Source organism: Agaricus bisporus (genome assembly GCF_000300575.1).
Source record: "Agaricus bisporus var. bisporus H97 unplaced genomic scaffold AGABI2scaffold_7, whole genome shotgun sequence".
Classification (NCBI taxonomy): Eukaryota; Fungi; Basidiomycota; class Agaricomycetes; order Agaricales; family Agaricaceae; genus Agaricus; species Agaricus bisporus.
Genome location: NW_006267370.1, coordinates 2016702 through 2035895, shown reverse-complemented (window position 1 = coordinate 2035895; position 19194 = coordinate 2016702). Strand labels below are relative to the sequence as shown.

Genomic DNA, 19194 nt, shown 5'->3' with positions numbered 1-19194 from the left:
GCCCATCACTGAATAGAAATGAGCACCCGACGAGTTCAACGGACACAGACGGGAAGTTTGTTAATCGTTTTCCCCCCATCTATCATTATCTATCATTATGAATGTATTTATGGGTCGAAGGGTCCACATGTCCATGTCGAGGCACATGCGCACACCACTGACGCATTTCGAGGACACGATGTGAACATGTAGTATGTCACTTATACTTAGTGGCGAATCGGCTCGGACCCACTGCCCACCTCTGCCCACTCAGGTCTTTCCCAGATCCATCACCGGAACTACCCATCTTTGAGATCAGATATCATGCCGTCGACTCGGATAAGTCGTACCTATCATTCATCCATTCTTCAACTCAATGTCATTTATAATGAGATAGTGAGGATCAAAAGTGGAAGATCTTTCCCTGATTCCGTGATGAGGTCCCGACTCCCGTTTTCCTGTGCCAGGATCGCGTGGGAAATAGTATCTTGTGTTGGGGACGTGCTCGAGTCGGAGTCGGCCCGGGCACCTTTCCCGCAATTCTAAAACTTAGACCTCGACACCTTAGGCGTATATCCGCGTATCTGAGGTAATCTGAGGATTGACTCGAAAATGGCATCGTAACAAACAGCCATTCTGTTTTTTTTTTTTTGCCTAAAAACAGTAATAGATTCGCCACCATCGGGGGGAGCACAAAATTCAAACTATCTAACACGTAGTACTAGAAATAGCATTTTACCAAAAACCATTTTCAAAGTCGCGGAATGACTAGTAGGAAGTCAACTTGCACCAGCCATTACTGTCCTCGATGAAATTGATGCTTCCATCTGGCTGAGACTGGCCACCTATGTTATCTGCATCTTCAGCACCATGGCACAGCGTGAACAGAGCGCAAGACAATTGCAAGCTGCCATCCTGATTGCGTTATTTAAAGTCAGCTACTACGTATCTGTGGAAGTGAAGGCATTTCGGTACTTACTTTTCCATTGACGTCGTGGTAAGCTAAAGATTTATGTTAGTGATCTATAATTGGAACAACTTGAATGAGTTCGAACATACTGTTCACAAAACCGCATCCTTTGACGGAGTCGCACATAGTCAGACAGTCTAAAACGGGACCGATCAATAATTCTCAAGTCGTGATCCGAACCAAAGAATTCACCTTCAACGGTATCAACTAGACCGTAAGTCATGTAATCATCTGCTTGAACGGCAGCAGTGATATCGTAGAAAGTCTGGTAGTATTCACCAGATGACGTCGGGGGAGGGGGAGGGGGAGAAGGAGGGCCATAGGTGGGATCAGGGGTTGTGTATGTTGGAATGGTGGGGGTATATGGTGGAATAGTTGGAGTAGTATAGGGTGGGACCGTGTCGGTTGATTCCGCAGGTTGTTCGGTTGTAGAGGTGGTCACTATAGTAATTGTAGGAGTAGTCTGGGGTGGTGGTGAATGGTATGGAGGAGGAGGGGGAGGAGAATGGTGTGGTGGTGGATGAGAATAATGGTGTGGAGGAGGGGGCGGCGGTTTATGGTGATGGGGAGAAGGTGGATACGTGTGTGGGCAATGAATTGCCTTTGGATAATGACCAAGCAACTTGCACTTATCCTTATCGGCTTGTGAGTCGATGTGAGATGAAAATAAGTCGGCCACTTACTGGCGTCAAATGCGGAACGTCGGGGTGCTTTTCAGGATGAGTGCCGTAGTACCAGCCTGGTTTGCTGCCAGACTTCCAAGGAGGCCTAGGCGAGCCATAATAGTTGTTGACCGTGAGGTCAGCCCCAAGTTGAGCGACGATGCTAGAAGTCATAGCTTCAGCTGGGGCTGCAATTGCAGACGGAATCAAGCCCGCAATAATGGCAACAACAAGTGCAGTGGTACGCATTTTGAGTGACTAGTCGAGGAAAGGATGCAGACGTAGTTGTCAGTATGAGGGATTTGGTAGTAAAGTGTACCGTACTTTTATACAGATTTTGTTGTTTCTTGTTGGGCTTCAGACGTTGATGAGCAGATGTTACAAATTATTTCAAAAGGTGCGCTCACCTCGGTTTTGAGGCGATTTCGGTCTAAAGGGCGGCGCATCATTGATCCAGTATGCAGGCCTAGGTAAGGCACGTTGTTTAATTTTCTATTATTCCTTATCCGCCGTCATATTAGCTTTCACTAACAACGGTGGCGGAAAAAGAGAAGGACTTATCCAAGCCAGCTGTGCCAAATGGTAAAATCACATACTGAATCGAGTCATTTCTTTATTTCCACATCAAATCGGTGAATAAGATGAATCATTCGTGTACGCCGAGTTCCTGAAAAACCTTGTAAATATTAGATATTTGTGGTAATAGAGGCTTTAGGACGGAATATGTTATGATCTGGGCTCACAACAAACACAGGTGGTTCTCGAATCTGGTCAGTTAGTCGAAGCCATAGTTGGGCGGAGTTCGAGTTCTCGTTCGCGTCTAATCTCGCCGTGCTTACCGTTCGAGTCTTCAAAGTATGATGTACATGCATGATGGTCAGGAGGATAAGCATGAGGAAGATGATGGTCAAAGTCGAGAACAACCTAGAAGTTTGCTGTTGGATCATTCCAGGTTAAGTTAATTCGAACGTGGGAATCGTTGTCAAATTAACTTAGACTTTCGGAGAGTCGGAATTAATCAAATAGGTAAAATCTTCGACAGTCCAACAATTTCCATAAGAATTTCCATCACAGGATACATAAATTGATTCTACTGAGAAGGTGATTTTAGACTAACTACTTATCCCTCAATCGGGGTAGTCGGCTCAGCCGGGGGAGTGATTGGCTCAGTCGGTTCAGTCGGTTCAGTGGTGGGTTCAGCGGGTTCAGTAGTAGTGGGATCAACGGGGGGAGTTGTTGGTTCGGTAGTGGGTTCGGTGGTGGGATCAACCGGGGTGGTTGTTGGCTCAGTGGTGGTTGTTGGTTCAGTGGTGGGAGTCGGTTCCTCTGCAGCTTTGCACCAACCATCACTGTCCGTGATGAAGTTGATTGTGCCGTCTGGTTGAACTTGACCACCAGTGTTTGTCAAATCAGCCTCATCATGGCATCCGGTGTATAGCGAACAGGTAAGAAGTGGAGATCCACCCTATGAGGAGTGCGTATCTTGAATCAGTATCATGCGCATCAGATGTTGCACGTATGGTGTGCGTACCTTGCCATTGTTATCGAGATAGCCTGCAAACAAAGGCTTAGACGGGCAATCAGGGCAACGGAGGAGGCATACGTACTGTTAGCGAATAGACACGTTGGTACAGAGTCGCAAAACGCAGTGCATTCTAAGAAAGATATGAGCTCAAGCGTTGGTATAGGATGCAGAAGTAGTTACCAGCTGTGGTCGCAAAAAGACCGAAAGTGAGGAAATCGGTGCCCTGGACCGCACCAGTTTGGCCGGTAAAAACCAATGTGTAAACTCCTGCTTGGCGAGGAAGGACAATGGCCTTCGCCATAACAGCAGCCACAACGATTGAAGATAAGAATGAGGTAGAGAACAACATTTGATGAGGAGTAGAGAGAGAGGTTGTTAACAGAGATATCTCTTGTTGACTAAAGTTCGCTATCTCAACTCACCCTTTTTATACTGCTCGAGGATGCTAGGTGAGAACGATTCCTTGAACTTGAATAGGAATTGTTGTCCTTGCGATTGCTTCTATTTCGTACCTTGCTGAGAGCTGCATGCCGGCTGGCTGTCCGAGTTTTTCTGATTTCATCCATGTACTTGGGTAATCCGATGTATTTTGAGGCTGTATTGAGTTAATGTGCCGAGCATGTGCATAAAATCACGGTACAATCAAAATGTAGTACTCTTTAGACAGGTATATACGTCCGGTACTTGTCTAAGACAAAATATCAACGTCGAGGAAATGATCGGAACATGGATACATACCTTCTATCTCCGTCTTCAGATCTTTCTTTATGCCTCGAAGCTTCCGATACGAGCCCGGCGTGATTCCAATATCAGCATCGCGTGTAGCTTGATGTTCCCTGAGAATCGCTGAAGCTGAAAATAGTACAATGGCAGGAAGGCACGAGGTGCCTGATGCCGATAATGGCCTGTCAAGCCCGAAAAATCCTGCCGTCCAAATGATCATCCCAACAATAAATGGAAAAAAAAAGACGCCAAGCAAAGTAGTATTGTGCGTGACGTGAGAATAGGTTGGGACATAGAGAGCTCAATTTGAGCAGTTGCAAGAACAATGGATGGACCTAGGCCGGAAGGAAGTTCAAGCCAAAGTTAATTTTAATCCGACAGACGACAGACGACAAACGACAGACGACACTGTACAGCGACGATTGAAATTGACATGAGCTGATATCCGAACATAAAATTGCCTGAGCCTATACTCAGCTCACATAAGTTGCCTGGCAAGCGGATATTGGCACTGGGACACCGCATGGACACAGAGGTTCGTTGACCGTTCTCAGTCAGAGAATGACAAAGGTCCACATGGAGGTATTGCGTGAGCTTCGGGAAAGGTACACAGCAGCCTCCAGCCGACGTTGAAGCATCCCTTTGAATGTCAGGACAATCAGGACTGAAGAGAACTGGCAGGCCCCAGGGGCATGATTGCTAGCAAAAGAGTTGCAGCGTGAGAGTGATTTATTTGTACACTATTGTCAATCATTATTGTCACTGACTCGGTTATGTTGTAGCCCTCCAGTCGGTTGTCCATGACTAGACCGTGTGGGCACCGAGTCTACTATTGAATTGGCGTCAGCGAAAGTAAGCACACCGGTTCATGCATTCTAGTCCAACATCTGACCAGATTGTGGTTGGCTATAGTCTTTACGTTTGTCATGTCTGTTCGCCCTACCCAACACCAGACAAATTTGCCGCCTCCAACCGAAATTTCGAGGAAGCCATATTCAACATGCCTACCCATTCTTCTGCTCTTTCGCTCAAGGATGCTCGGTAGTATCTCCCTACAGTCTTCTCGTTTGTAAAGCGAATTGTCGATGAGCATTACCGGCATGATCAGCGAAAGTCAAGAACATGCCCCTACATGTAGGCGTCACACACACGACTTAGGTGAGAGCCAAAAATCGAAAAGTCGTCCGTGGTCTCTTCAGCTCACAAACTTTTTATGGTTGTTCAGAGTAGGATGAGCAATTTGAAGCCGTTCAACCCTCTCCGGTCTCACCATCACACCAGCGGGTGGATCATCGCTCGATTACCTCCCGCCGCCCTTAGGGCATTCACCCGTTCTCAACGCGTCACCGAAATGCTTCGTACATATCTCACGCAACGGCATGGAACCTCGCGAAACTCAGTGACCTCGACTATCTTCGTATCCTCTTGCGTTGAAGAAACCCACTACCAATAGTCCCTTTCGTCATCGATACCAGCTTCTATTATATGTGATGGCTCCCTCGAAGTAGTGGTCCGTCCATTCATTTCCCTGTCACGACCCAGCAGAAACATCCATGGAGTCAAGAAGGCCCTAGAACACCCCGCAGTAGATGGTCTTTGGAATTGCATCCGATGCTTCCCGATGCCCAGATCGAAAATCGAAGCCATGATTCATTAAATTCTACCTTCATGGTACTTATTACAAGTAAGCACTATTTATCCAAAAGCTAATTACGACTTCCGCAGGGTTTTTCACACTCAAAAGTGTTCTTTTCGGTATCTTTGTTCAACTTATTGAACTTGGAATTACCAGTACCCCGAACTCCTGCGTTCCCGCCGAGTAAAAGTTCTATGCCAAAGGAACCCATGGATTTCGACTTGATTGACAGATCCCTCACCAACCGACGATCAACACTCAACGACGTCGTCAGCGTGAATTTTCAATTTAATCGGAAAGCAACATGATCACTCATTGGCATATGTACTGTTCTTCTCTGCTAGTGGCGTTTGAAAATTGTTCGCAGAGCTTTAACACACAGTTAGTCGTATTGGAACTATGATGAATATTATTGATCTCTTTGAAGTTAATTCGAAAATGAGATGATGGCGGACTCGCAGATGGCTCTTCCCGGAAACGGCAGCCCCTTATGATTTCAGCGTTCAGGTCATAGTTCATTGGCAAAACACATGAAGTATACTGAGGTGTGTTTCAAAATATGAAGGGTCTATTTAACGAAGACGCTGGTCCTCAACGTTTCGTTAAACGGTACGAAACTCTCCTGTAAAGTCACCATGGTAAACTTTAATCATTACCTGGTGTGGAGATATAAACTCACCCCTATGAGTGCGACATGGTAAACGTTAAGCTGTGCCTTGCCCTTAGGTAGATCCCCTGGCAGCTCGACGGTAAAGTTTTGGTAAGGTTGTATTAAGGGCGTCAATGGATGTTCCTTTGGATCGAAAGGACCGTTGTGAAGGATATGACCCATCGTATCGGCGGGCGCTGGGCAGAGAGTATTGGGGCAGGACGTGATCCCAAGCACAATCGCTACTTCTTCCGATGACGATTGGAAATTCTAAAGCTGATAAATACGCGGTAGATTCTAAAAGAACAACACAACCTACCGGGCGTTGAATTTCGATTGTAGTGGTATGGCCAGCAGTAAGATTCGCTCCTTCAGGAGGGTATCCGATGAGAACGTGTTGAGCTCTTGTAGCAGTAAGGCAGGCGAGAAGAGCAGCTACAATTTTCATGATGAGGCCAGTTGTGTATAATTTACTGACCGCAAAACACTTGAAGCCTTTATAAGCTCGTCAATGATGATATATATGGTGTAGATCGAGTATTAGAGCGTCGCATAAAATGCCCCTATATCAAGCCGAGAGACTAGAGTACAACAGTCTCACAACGACGGCAGGTCCAACCCGGTCAAACTAGGAGAAACGATGATGCGCTTAAAGGCAAATCATCCCTGGCTCTCATGATTATCGAGCCATCCCTAACTCCTGTTCAAGATTGATTGATTAAGTCTGATCAAAGGTGACCGTCTTCTTTCTCGGGTGAGTTTGGGGTGAGAAGTGAATTTAAATTCCAGGCCAAATATCAAATGTTTTAATTAAATCGTCGATGATTACCCTCGGGCAGGCAAGATATTATTCCATGGCCGCAACTGGAATTGGGGTCAAGACCCAGCAATGCTGCCCCTTTCTATTAGACGTTTGGACTGTGTACATATCACGGAAGTGCTCTAGGAAAGTAATAATCAAGAGGGGGAATTGAACCCTTATTGCCAAGTCAACTCTCTGGCATCGAGTCAGACCCCTGGTCCGTAGGAGTGGAAGAAGGCAGGCTATGCAGAAGTTCCGAAGAATTTGTTCGACTTGAAGTTTTGCTCGAGTACATAGTAAAGATTCGAAACACACAACGGAATCAACCAGGTTGCGCGGTTATGAGGCTCTACCCCTTTCACCGATGAAAATCGAACCCGGTTGGTGGGTCTTCCAAAAACCAATCCGGGACAATCACACTCCAGATGAAGCATATAGCGAGCGAAAACCAGCTATCTAACTCTCTGGCAAGTATTATTAAGTTTGCTCTGCGGCGCCACCTGGAGTAGTTCTCCTAACACTCGTCCTGCAATAATTAACACTCTCAGGCGGCTCTCGAACTTAATTACGCCGGCCTACTATGTATTACCACGTTGTCTCGTTTCGTGTCCTGAAGAAAAATAGATAAATTTTGGTTAACAGTTAATTCAGGGATTTGGTTTTTAACCTGTTTTTAACCAACGCCAGGGTTTGCGAGCCTACCCTAGCCGTGTGTTAGCAGGTGGCGAAAACTAAAAAACATGCAAGGCTTAATTTCTCCGCTGTAGGTCATGCGCAAGCCTCTGAACCTTTCCCTAATTATGTGTATGAGTGTGCAAATACCATTATTCAAGATATCTAGTTGGATCCCAATCGGGGTCCCATTTAAAGACGCGTCAAACCACATCGTCATGTGATCGTGATGACCTGAAAGCCAGTCAAGAGAAGGGACGCTTCATGTCCCTCTTCGCTAATTATCATCCACGAGTCCAACCACCAGCCACTCGCACCCATGAAAAGTCACCTGCTCGAGTACCAGGATTAGGATATATTTTGTTCCCTGAACCAGGTTCCTATCAAGCCTTCCTTGATGCTCCGGAAAAATATGATTTCGATTCAATAAACGTCGCATCGACATCATCCGAAAACGTCCAAGATAAGGAGACGGAGGAGTTGCGGAAGGAACAGGAAGAAGACGAAGAAAGAAAGTGGCGAGCCGAACAAGAAGAATACGAGAAACGTGCGAAACGACGACGCGAATTGGAAGCTGAAGAAGCTCGCAAGGGAGAAGAGGGTTGGGTTCGCAGTGGAGGTGTTTTGAGGGATGCCGAGGGAAATAGAGATTGGGCACGAACGCAGGCCATTAGAGATGAACTCAAATTGCGCGAACTCGAAGAACAAATTCTCGACCGTTGGAATAAATATGAAGACAATTGGAGTGGGCTGGTGTCCAAATTAAAGAACGAGAGGGTTCCTGCTAGTGACGCGTTGCTCACATTCGAAGATATACCCTGGCCGGTCAAATACTCGGAAGAAAGCACTATCGGAATTCAGGATCTGACTGTCAAGAAGGTGGAAGAATTTCTGTTGGAGTCGCTGACTGTTCGGTCGGTGAAGACGACGAAGAAGGATAGGGTCCGGAGTTCGTTGTTGCGGTGGCATCCTGACAAGCTGGGTAGTTTATTTGGCCAAGTAAAGCACGAGGATACCGGGAGGATTGAGCAGGGGGTCAGGATTGTGATGGAATGTTTGCAGAAGTTGAATGAGTAGTCTTTGTATATTTTTGTGGGTCAGACGGAAGCTCAGAAAAGTTTGACGAGTATAAGCCGGATAGTTTATCGTGGCGAACGGGTTGATTTTATCGTGGTATTTTTCAGACACGTTTAGGAACTAATGCTTAAGCACGTTTACTAGATTTCGTTCTCAATCTCGCGCAGGCCGGGGCTCAGACTTCTGCCTGCTCGGCTAAGGTAGACTCGGGTGAATTTGTCAGTCACCATATTTTGAATGCCGAGCGCAGATTTTCATAGCATTGGGGTAATTGTCATTTAAATAAGAAGAGGACTCGGAAAGTTACTAAGAAGCCCGAAATACCCGGGTCGTGTATTGCTCAACTGGCGCCCATGTGGTGAAATTAGTTGTTGAATATGAGGGTTTGTAATCTCAAACTTCCGGATTATTAATGCATTATTTACCCCGGTCTGTGCCTTAATTGGAGGCCGAGGTTCTAGCCAAGCATTATTCCTTCACCGATAATTATCGGTGAAGGAACATTTGCAAGGACCATCAACTACTATTGCGTCTCTTAGTTTCGATATCAGAATACCAGCCAAGAGCGTCATTCTGCTGGTCGCATGTTTCTTCTCGAAATCTTCGGTCAAACGAAACTACGCAATTTTTGATAAATAGATACTGTGTTGAGTCGTGTGAAGAAATCACTGATCACCTCAGACTCTTATGATCAATATAAGAGCTTACCGCGCGCGTACCCAAGGCCTAACGTCTTTCCGACCTTTCTTATCCCGCCATGTCCGGTGTGACTGGATGGCACCCCGGTGAACGTATCATCCAAAAGAAACTCGGTCTCACAGACCAAGTGACCTTAAGCTACACCATGATTCATGGAGACCTCCCTCCCGAGCATGCAGAGTTCTATGAAACATGTCTACCATTCATGATTACCACTCTTGATGAATCAGGCAGACCATGGGGTTCGATCCTCACCGGGAAAAACGGCGAGAAAAGATTTGCTCGTACCCCACACTATAACCGCTTGGAGGTCAAAGCTCGGACCTGGGATGGTGACCCTCTCGGAGACAACTTGCGGCTATTTGATAAAGTCGAAAACCTGATGATGGCAGGAATCGGAGTCGAGTTTGAAACCCGACGGAGGAACAAGTTCGCTGGCGTGGTTTCGAAGCTCAATCAGTCAGGCTATGATATCGACATGGAACTGTTAGTTAATCAGGCTATAGGGTAAGTGTTAGTCATTGCCTATCACCCTCAAAACTGAACAAGTGTTAGGAATTGTCCCAAGTACATTAATGTTCGTGAACTTGAACCGCGGACGCAACGTAAACCCACCGTTATACATGATCGGCGTTCACTTTTAGTGGAAGATAGGCTACCAGAAGCGATGGTTGATTTCATCCTGTCTTGCGATACCGTATTCATTGGATCATCATATGTCGCAGCTCCGGAGGACAGGGAAAAGTATCCATCGCATGTTGGAATGAATCACAGAGGGGGACTACCAGGGTTCGTTCGCGTAAGGAAAGATAGACGAACAGTAGTGCTACCAGATTTCTCTGGTGAGTCTAATTCTCTATATTGTACCGTATCTCAGATCCTAATTGATTCCTTTCAGGTAATCGTCTCATGACGACTTTGGGAAACATCGAAACTACCCCGCTCGCCTCATTGACATTTGTCGACTTTGACTCGGGCGATATCCTTTACATCACGGGTTCCGCGGAGAATGTAACAGGATCGGCCGCTCATGATATCATGCCCTTCCAGGGAACGCTTACCCTAATCCATACTACTGGTTTTGTCTTTGTCCACGACGCCCTTCCCGTTCGCGCAAAAGGTGATACACCTCCCGGTCGAAGTCCTTACAGCCCCCCAATACGTTTGCTTGCCGAAGAATCTTCTATTTCTTTATTCGATGGTGACGAACGTCCAGAAGCTACGCTTTCCAAAATCAAATTACACGACCCTCATATTGCTACGTTCACATGGACCGCCTCCAAGGATCTACAAATCCTCCCAGGCCAAGCCATCATTCTCGATTGTTCACCATTCCTCGGTACACGAAAATATCAGCACATGTCCCCATTGGCTCCAACTTCCGTCAACGACGATTTCATTCGCACTTGGACTGTATCCTCATCATCGTCGGAGCCTACACGTACTTTCTCCATTACACTCCGTTATAAACCCGGTGGAGCGTTAACTTCAATCCTTTTTAATATCGCACAAAAGATTGCTGAAGTTCGACCTGAATTACTTGACGACGCCACCCCTCTCAATATGACGATGAAAATCGCTGGGATTACCGGAGAATTCATCTTACCCGAGAGTCTATCTTTGCCTTCAGTACCCGTTAATCGAGAGTTGGTTTGGTTTGGGGGTGGTATCGGTCTTACACCTTTCCTCAGCATGCTGGAATTTCTCCAAACGAAGAGAAAAGATGAAGACCTTAGGATTCACTTCATCCTCTCTACACGGGAACCCAACATCCTCCTCCCTATCGTCTTCAATATTTATGCTGGCAATGAACGATCGAACACCGAATCAAAAATCCGCATCACTCTCGACGTCTTCCACTCTGGATCCGATCCCGTGAACATTAACGATCTCGCAGTTCCTACCGGGATCACCCTTCATCAGCACCCTAAACGATTAGAGGCGGATTACATTCAAAGCATAAAAGAGGACCTAGCGAAGGATAAAAAGTTGTATGTATGTGGTCCGGCAGGGTATACGGAATTGGTTCTTGGAGAACTGGTGAAGGCTGGCGTGCGGTCAGATGAAATTCACAAAGAAGGGTTTTTCTATTGAAATAATGAAAATATTATGGTATCTACCTTCATCCGTAGATATCTGTCTTTCGTATGTAAAAATTAATAGTGACGTCGTCCTCTTGTAGAAACCGCGAGAAATCCGATGAAGTGCAGTGGGGCTCCCTGACCGTCCACTCGGCTTGACGTGTCAAACCAACTTGGATTCTTATCTGCGATATTCTCCCCTTAGATATATTCTTTCAGGAGCAACGACAACTCAACTCTGACAGAATTTGATTCAAAATCCTTTATATGCCCTTATGGTGAGATTGCGCGAAAAGAAAAAACGAGGAAATTTCTCTTCGAGTAGGTGATCAGATTGAGAAACCTGAACACCTTTGGGATATGATACACAATGCACAGCCAATGGACCTTGCACTCGCAAGTAGAAAACGCTCAAACGTTCATGGTGTATTCCATGTATCGTAATAAGGACAAGTGTTCAGACTAGCCGGTACTCGAAGAGGGGCTTAACGCAGAGCCCCGGATAACAAACAACTATTGTTTTTAACATCATGTCAGCAAAATCAGACCAAAACTTCAACGCGAGACCAAACGTACCTCTCCGCTACTATCACTCGTAACATACAGTCTATTATCTCGACCAAAGACTAAACCAGCAGGTCGGATACACCTTCCTGGACAGGTATTGAGATCCGTAGCTTGGACAAGGAAGTCATAGCCCAAGGGGGAAGTTGAGAGAGATCCGAATGGGTAGGGTACACTGATGTCAATCAATCAATGAGCTCAATATCCTTCAATTGTAAGAAGTTGAAAGCGTACTGGACTACACCGTAACCTGTAGGAGGAGTCCTGTCAAAAGAACCGTGGAAAGAGACAAAAACGTCTCCAGACCACTCTCCGGGGAGTCCTCCACCAACGCCAATGGGTTCAGGTTCATATCGTTTGATATCGAGAGGAACGGAGTGGGCCTATATCAAGAGTTATATGTAATCCAATATTTGATACATAAATCGTTACCTGGAAGTTGAAAGCCGGGGGATGATTGTTTGTCATATTTTGGCACCAAGGATCGAGGCGAGGAAGTGGTGTTGACAACGAAGGTAGATTCAGACTGAACTGTGTGCCACGAGGAGAATCTTTGTATTGTGGTACACCAGTGGGATCAGCTGCACCATTCCAAAGAGTGGCGCAGTCGGGGAATCCATAAGAGGCTGGAGTAGTGTTACCGGTAGCGGATATCGTAACACTCTCAATTTCATCAGCAGGATTATCGTTTGCAAAGGCTGCAGTCAATCCCGTCACGTTATCAATGGAAGGGGCATTTTCAACAACGAGCAGGGTTTGAGAATCAACGGGACCAACTTGAGGGGAGGGGACGAATGCAAAACCTGCCGGATTACGAATCCCATAAGCGACAACAACCCCATTTTCCCAATTCAGAGGCCAAGGTTGCTTTGTGAGAAGGGAAAAAGAACGAATTTGAGATCGACCGGAGGCGGGATCGCGAGCCGTGATATCGATGTTGGTTTTGGGGCCAGAACCGACAAGGATAGCAGTCACCAAACCGGAATTATCGCGTGCCAACTGAAGAGTATGCGTAGTCAACTCTGCGAAGATGGAAGAATGAATTAGTTTTCGGCTAGTCTGAATCATTGAACACCGACCTCCGTCAGGGGGTAAATTCGCGATAAGAGCGCTCCCTTGGCTCGAAGCCACTTGAGTCGCAGGATCATAAGAGTAAGCCAAGACTTCTGAAGCAGTGCTGACATAGAGCGTGCTCGAATCAATCTGAATACCGTGGGTCAGCTGATCATTTTTGATGACAACTGTGCGACTCCATCCAGCGGAAACTCTCGTAAACGCAGAAACTCCAACTCCACGTTCAACTACGAGCAAGTTTTGTTGAGAGTCGATAGCAACACCACGGGGACTGGTGAGGTTGGAAAAGATGACTGAAGCGTCGAGACCAGGCGCAACAGTCACTGGTGATAGAAAATTGGCTCCATCGGACTGGATTTGAGCTAGAATGAAGACCGGAAGACTAAGGAAGAGGAATAAAGAGGCCCTCATTGTCGGGACCGGCGAATGGTGATGCGCCAATAGAGAGCAACACCTTTTATATCCCCTTGTCACATGTAATCGAAGGTTTCCAAGGGGGCTGGTAAGGTGACTTTGACGTGTTAGAAAAACCATTTAAGTTGTTCCTGACAATTCATTTCTTTGATGGCGAAGTTTTGTTAAATAGCCAACGAGTCGGATACTAGCAAACACCTCGGCTGTGATCAAAGTCGAAATAGAATTGTGGCTTGGTAGATGTTAATTTCATCGGAAAATATATGGGCTTCTTCAAGCAACAACGGCAGCTGACACCTGACAATGTCATTAATTCCTACGACCATCGCTGAGAATTCAACGTACACACCAGAGATGGAAGGTATTTAGATGCAGGTTAGGTATTTTTGCATCTCGGTCGCCCACCTCTGCTTCATCCAAGCATTTTCATGGAGCGCCTTCGGAATAACAACCTTTCGAGCGGTAGTATCGCGGCCTAACGTCGCGGCATTGAAAATCGTCTCCCCCATCGAAAGAGGAACCATCTCATCGTATTCGCTAAGCAGCATGAGCATTTCACGAGAAAGTCTCCCCAAGACGGTGTCGCGATTATGATGCAAACGTAGTGCAGCTAGAGTGTCCCACTTATCGAATGCCAGGGGACCGAGATAATGATAGGGTATCCATTTTTGAGGATACAACGCACGGACCATGGCTGGAATTGACTCGAAGGGGTTTTCCAAAGCCAAGCCTCGAATGCGATCAAAATCTAAGTTACACCCTGAGCTACCACCGCAGGCTGTTTCTAGTTGAGAGAGTGTGCATATGGCGGCGGCACCTCCGAGTGAATGGCCATAGATAACAATACGAGCCTTGGGAAATCTTCGTAGAACGTAAAATAAGGTATCGGTATAATCTTGGATAATTCCTTTCTGGGTTGGCCTTCGAGGGGTCGATTTCCAGTAAGAACGAGGTGCGATTGCAAAGATCCCAGTCCTGGGTGACTTGGGTGGGGATAGAGATCGAATGAAGTGGTTGAACATTGGAACGCGGTGAACAGGACTTGCTGCATTTCCTAAGAGAGACCAATAAGGACTGAAATTATGTGCCAAGAAGACAATTTACCTTGTAGATAGACCAAAATTGTTTCTATATCCTCTTCGTTAAATTTGTTCGAATGTACAAGCAATCCAGAGAGCTTCGCCCCAGCCGAGCCATGTATAGTCTCTTCCCTGCAGTGAATGTGATCCAGTGCCGTAGGTGGTAAATCTTCTAGACCATATTGACGAGCACCAAGCGGGGCATAACCTGGACCCGAAATCAAGTAATGAGCGACAAGACAGAGTGTGTTATGTACCCATGTAGATGATACGCCGCTGAAAGAGGACCATCATGAGGCACTAGATAATGGATGAGCCTTCGTAGTGAATGAATAATTTCTACAAAACCTTGTATGTCCAGAGCGCGAGGGGTAATCCAAGTACGATAGAGGCGATGACAGGAAGAGGGGGCGGCTGAGGGAGAGTAGATACATTCCTTGGCCACCGAGGCTGCCTGCAGGCCCGACTGACCACCTTCTGAAAACCGGCATGTCGCAACAACATGATGTTGCAAAGGAAAGCCGCGTCTATAAAAAGTACATTTGATTCACCACGTCACATGATAAGTAGTAGCTTTTACTCCGACTGACTGAGGTAAGTAACGGTACATTTAACCACTTCAATAACTATATCAACCCTTCGAAGCTTCAAATTTAGAGCTTCTTGTCCGCATTTCCAGACCATTATCTCGACAAATGTTCAGGCAACCCTAGGATTGGTTTGGATGTGGAACATTTGGCGGGCCATGTTCAGGCCATGTTCACTGTCACTGTTCAGGCATTCTTCAGGGTATTAGTCCTCAAACTCTATCACACTGCTTCAGGTGCCAATCAACCTGCAACTTTAATCAACCCTCAATCAGCTGAGTATAATTTTATTATGTCATTATGGTAGCACTCCGACGGGCCTCAGTCACCGACCTGATCTCAGGTAATTATCCGAATCGTTCGATAGCAAAACAGTAAACTACTAAAGGTCCATTTCAAATCCTGATGGAATTACTGAATCAAAGCTGTGGTGGACAACGTCTCGTTCCATGGCATGAGACCGGCCTGTAAAGTTGTCATCGTAAGTTTTAATCTAATTCATCATCATCTGGTGGTGAACTTACCCCGATAAGTGCGACATGGTAAACGTTAATCTGCGCCGCGCCCTTAGGCAGGTTCTCCGGCAAGAAGACCGTGAAATTTTCGTAGGCTTGCATTGCGGGCATTGCAGGATCTCTCTGCGGGTTGAAATGACCGCTGTAAAGGATACGACCCATCGTATCGGCTGGAGCAGGGCAGGGAGCAGCGGCGCAGGACGTGATCCCAAGCACTACCGCAACTTCTTGCGAAGACGATTGGAAATTCTAAAGTTCATGAATACGCGGCAGGTTCAAAAGCAGCAATGTGACCTACCGGGAGTACAATTTGAATCGTAGTGTTCTGGCCAGCAGAAAGATTTGCTTGGTCAGGAGGGGATCCGATGAGGACGCGTTGAGCGCTAGCAGCAGCAGTAAGGCAGGCGAGGAGAGCAGTTGCGAATTTCATGGTGAGATGAGGTTGATATAAGTTATTGACTGCAAAACATATGAAGCTTTTATAAGTTTGTCGATGATGACGTAGATGATATATGGCATTGTTTCAACGGGCACTTCTGTCCGCTATGAACTTCGCATGTAATGACCCCGTTCACGGCCGAGAGACTATGCCGAAGCAGGGTGGACAACAACCCCGTCCAGGGTAGGTTAAACCAATCAACTAATCACTCATCTATAACCCCTGATCGAGCTCTCCCTCCCTCTTGTTCAAAGCTGATTAATTTCACCGTGCATGTTGATTAAGTCTGAAGGTGGCCATTTTCTTACTCGGGTGAATTTGGGGTGAGAAGGCTATACACACTCCAAGTGATCGAATTAGAATCGGCTAGAACCACTCCTTGAGGATGAGCCGGGGATGAGCAGACAAGAGCTGCTATTAATAAACGACCGGCGGCTGTGAATTTTGGAGCTATTTTGGAGCTGTTCGGTCATTTCTCTACAGTTGTCATAGGGTTTCATTCAGTCGGCCAACAGCTGGTAGCCTTTCATAGTATTCAATATCTCATCCACGGAGTCAACATTAAGGTACTATCATCACTTTACCTCATCGCCATCTACTCCAGGATGAGTGAACTGGCACCAGTCGACATTTCTCCCGCGATTCAGGTCCGTTAAGTGTGGAGCTTTGCATGACAGAACTTTCGGCCCTTCCGTGACTTGACTGCGTTCCATGCTGAGGCAGTGTGGTTCGCTTGGGGCCGGGAATACACGTCAGGGGTTCATTGATTCTAGTTCCACATCAAGTTGTTGTGATCATCATCATCAGGACACAGCTAGGAGCCCGTCGCATAAACTTCCCTACAAGGTATGTACTTCTGGCGTCGGAAGATGACTTTTGCCTGATCAATTGAGTTGGCCTAGGTGATTTAGTTATACATTTTTGCCACACTTCCTGCCCTCGAAATCCGTATACTGAATCAAGCCAACACTCTCAGAGATACTTGGAAAACCATTCCACAGTAGCTTTGAAAGATCCCTCCTTGCCCGCTTTAACCTTTGGATCACTCATGTCTCCACGAACAGCGAACCCATGCGTGCAACCTTTAAAGTACTCTCTCTTATACCCAGGTTCATATTTTCCTTCGCCAAGGATCCTATCCGCCTGTTCCTGGGCCTCAAGGGGGAATTGTACATCAATAGTGCAACTATTGATAAGCAGGGGTGCTTTAGCCTCTTTTCGATACCGCTGATACCCAGTTAACTCATCGGAATATTGCTGAAATAGAAAACTCACCTCGAGATCGTCCGGGACCTTAATCAGGGAGGGGTGCGAGACCACGGCAACCTTGATAGCATCCTCAAATGCTAGATGGAAGACGTAACGAGCTAAAGAAAAAGAACTTCAATGTTCGCATTGAGCTTGAGTCGGAAGACTCTGAAACTTACCCCCGAAGCAGAATCCGACTGCACCGAACTCTCTGAAACCCTGCTCCTTAAGCCATGCAATGACCTTATTCAAAGGTGGGCGGGTATGCCCGGCGGTATGATCAAGGAGCCATTTTGGTATATCAAATTTCTACGCCAAAGGAAGTTAGCCGTCTGTTGATGGCGAGACTCGTTCTCCGAATCTATTCTATGTGAACAAATTTTAGACGTACCCCATATTCGTCTAGCATCTCATCAGAGATTGCGTCCCCGTTCAGAAAATCAGGTATGACAGTCTGACGCAGAATAAATCAGCGTCAATAAGAACATGAACGGTGAAGAACACTTACATAGAAGCCGTTACGGGCGAGGTCATCGGCGAGAAGCTGAGGAATATATCATCCGACTGTTCAACTGCAGAAAATGAAAATGTATCATACCTTGTTGTTGATCAACTGTAACCCGAAGACGTCTGAAAGGAAGCGAATGGCTTTATCCTTCGGGTAATCACCGGGAGGCTTTGCAATATAGACCCTGACGCCATCGACAGTCGTCAACTCGCCTGAAAAAATATATAAGTAACTAGTGGTGGCAACGAGAATGGAAGACACACCTTCGGCAGTTCCTTCATGTCTAGCGCCTATTGTAAGTCAACGCTGATCTTCAGTGACATTGGCTGCATACAATACGAATATAGTGTAGCTCACCACGAAAACAATCTTTGCACAAACTCATATCTGACGTGAATGAATTGGAAATGATAGACTGCAGTAAAGTTGTTCCACTAGCGCTTTTTAACCTATTCTGTCGCGATTACGCGGCTTCGCATCGACCATGTATGAATCATCCGATACGCCAGCTGGCCGCGCGTCATCCATACCATGTGGACGTTTTCAAACGTGAGTAAAAGAAAGTAGGCGTTAAACTCATCAGATGTCGTGGCGTCTTTATGACTCGTGTGGAAGGAGGAAAATAAGCTCTGGGACAGCGCCATTGACATGATTTGATGACTGAGTAGCGAACCACTCATCCAGTGGTTACTGGCAATGCGTAAAACATACAATAAGGCGTGATAATTGCACGGGTTGAATGGGGTACCTTGAAATCCCCTAATAGCATTGCCAGTGTGATTGATTTCCCTTGGGCTTCGAAGAATGAGCACGGTAGTTAACAAGCCGAGGACCGTCGACAAGTAGCGCTGGGTAGAGCGGCTTCTCCCATTGGTAGAACAGAGTATTCAAAGCTTTTGATCTTGGAGAAATGACCTTTGCCTGGAGAAACCAACACACGACGGCTGGAATAATATTTCAAACTCCGACGAAAACCGATCCGACGATTCTGCCGAACCATGTCGGCTTTTTCCATCATCTTCGACTTTGACCTTAACCCATGAATATTTGAATATTTGAATGCTCCCTTCCTTTGGTAGTAGACAGCAGCGCATTCATACCTTCTGCGTCAACCTTGTCCAACTCCTCCTCCGTTCCTAAATCTGACTACGAACGGATATCCTAGGAGAGCCTGCCTATCCAACACGTCAGGCTACTATTAAAGTCAAAGCATGCATCACTTCGACATCAATAATCAATTTTCTGAACAAGTCCTGCAGAGCAGTCGAGAATGGGGTCAAATTCACAGTCG

The 19194-nt window shown here is 46.3% G+C and overlaps 10 protein-coding genes across 10 annotated transcripts; 2 read left to right on the top strand and 8 right to left on the bottom strand.

Moving 5' to 3' along the window:
- Window positions 1-549: 549 nt before the first annotated feature.
- Window positions 550-2194, bottom strand: AGABI2DRAFT_194032 (hypothetical protein). Its single transcript, XM_006462928.1, has 7 exons — window positions 2019-2194; window positions 1936-1966; window positions 1633-1868; window positions 1142-1583; window positions 1039-1086; window positions 959-981; window positions 550-894 (listed from the first exon to the last, which is right to left on the bottom strand). Exons 1-7 carry the CDS (start codon window positions 2058-2060, stop codon window positions 748-750), a joined length of 969 nt encoding a protein of 322 aa, XP_006462991.1. The 5' UTR covers window positions 2061-2194; the 3' UTR covers window positions 550-747.
- A 517-nt stretch (window positions 2195-2711) lies between these two features.
- Window positions 2712-3755, bottom strand: AGABI2DRAFT_194030 (hypothetical protein). Its single transcript, XM_006462927.1, has 6 exons — window positions 3559-3755; window positions 3317-3428; window positions 3219-3268; window positions 3143-3166; window positions 2882-3076; window positions 2712-2836 (listed from the first exon to the last, which is right to left on the bottom strand). Exons 1-6 carry the CDS (start codon window positions 3700-3702, stop codon window positions 2732-2734), a joined length of 630 nt encoding a protein of 209 aa, XP_006462990.1. The 5' UTR covers window positions 3703-3755; the 3' UTR covers window positions 2712-2731.
- Window positions 3756-4693: 938 nt separating this feature from the next.
- Window positions 4694-5017, bottom strand: AGABI2DRAFT_137591 (hypothetical protein; the record flags this gene model as incomplete). Its single annotated transcript, XM_006462926.1, has 2 exons — window positions 4772-5017; window positions 4694-4711 (listed from the first exon to the last, which is right to left on the bottom strand). A coding segment is annotated over exon 1 (163 nt), but the record flags the coding sequence as incomplete, so codon positions are not given.
- Window positions 5018-5278: 261 nt separating this feature from the next.
- AGABI2DRAFT_194029 (hypothetical protein) lies at window positions 5279-5532 on the bottom strand. Its single transcript, XM_006462925.1, has one exon. It carries the CDS (start codon window positions 5504-5506, stop codon window positions 5303-5305), a length of 204 nt encoding a protein of 67 aa, XP_006462988.1. The 5' UTR covers window positions 5507-5532; the 3' UTR covers window positions 5279-5302.
- Window positions 5533-6004: 472 nt separating this feature from the next.
- On the bottom strand, window positions 6005-6592 carry AGABI2DRAFT_207679 (hypothetical protein; the record flags this gene model as incomplete). Its single annotated transcript, XM_006462924.1, has 3 exons — window positions 6005-6117; window positions 6175-6414; window positions 6464-6592. The coding sequence occupies 3 exons, from the start codon at window positions 6590-6592 to the stop codon at window positions 6064-6066; spliced, it is 423 nt and encodes a 140-aa protein (XP_006462987.1). The 3' UTR covers window positions 6005-6063.
- A 1290-nt stretch (window positions 6593-7882) lies between these two features.
- Window positions 7883-8827, top strand: AGABI2DRAFT_179551 (hypothetical protein; the record flags this gene model as incomplete). The annotated part of the gene is made up of 1 exon (XM_006462923.1): window positions 7883-8827. One exon carries the CDS (start codon window positions 7883-7885, stop codon window positions 8693-8695), a length of 813 nt encoding a protein of 270 aa, XP_006462986.1. The 3' UTR covers window positions 8696-8827.
- A 479-nt stretch (window positions 8828-9306) lies between these two features.
- On the top strand, window positions 9307-11573 carry AGABI2DRAFT_207677 (hypothetical protein). Its single transcript, XM_006462922.1, has 3 exons — window positions 9307-9901; window positions 9950-10236; window positions 10293-11573. The coding sequence occupies exons 1-3, from the start codon at window positions 9453-9455 to the stop codon at window positions 11486-11488; spliced, it is 1932 nt and encodes a 643-aa protein (XP_006462985.1). The 5' UTR covers window positions 9307-9452; the 3' UTR covers window positions 11489-11573.
- A 302-nt stretch (window positions 11574-11875) lies between these two features.
- Window positions 11876-13533, bottom strand: AGABI2DRAFT_224678 (hypothetical protein). The gene is made up of 5 exons (XM_006462921.1): window positions 13119-13533; window positions 12472-13061; window positions 12274-12422; window positions 12052-12214; window positions 11876-11988 (listed from the first exon to the last, which is right to left on the bottom strand). The coding sequence occupies exons 1-5, from the start codon at window positions 13522-13524 to the stop codon at window positions 11938-11940; spliced, it is 1359 nt and encodes a 452-aa protein (XP_006462984.1). The 5' UTR covers window positions 13525-13533; the 3' UTR covers window positions 11876-11937.
- A 1915-nt stretch (window positions 13534-15448) lies between these two features.
- Window positions 15449-16151, bottom strand: AGABI2DRAFT_194026 (hypothetical protein). Its single transcript, XM_006462920.1, has 3 exons — window positions 16007-16151; window positions 15718-15957; window positions 15449-15658 (listed from the first exon to the last, which is right to left on the bottom strand). The coding sequence occupies exons 1-3, from the start codon at window positions 16136-16138 to the stop codon at window positions 15605-15607; spliced, it is 426 nt and encodes a 141-aa protein (XP_006462983.1). The 5' UTR covers window positions 16139-16151; the 3' UTR covers window positions 15449-15604.
- A 928-nt stretch (window positions 16152-17079) lies between these two features.
- AGABI2DRAFT_186783 (hypothetical protein) lies at window positions 17080-18288 on the bottom strand (the record flags this gene model as incomplete). The annotated part of the gene is made up of 8 exons (XM_006462919.1): window positions 17080-17374; window positions 17423-17514; window positions 17575-17704; window positions 17787-17849; window positions 17904-17939; window positions 17994-18115; window positions 18167-18193; window positions 18261-18288. 8 exons carry the CDS (start codon window positions 18286-18288, stop codon window positions 17120-17122), a joined length of 753 nt encoding a protein of 250 aa, XP_006462982.1. The 3' UTR covers window positions 17080-17119.
- Between the last annotated feature and the right edge of the window lie 906 nt (window positions 18289-19194).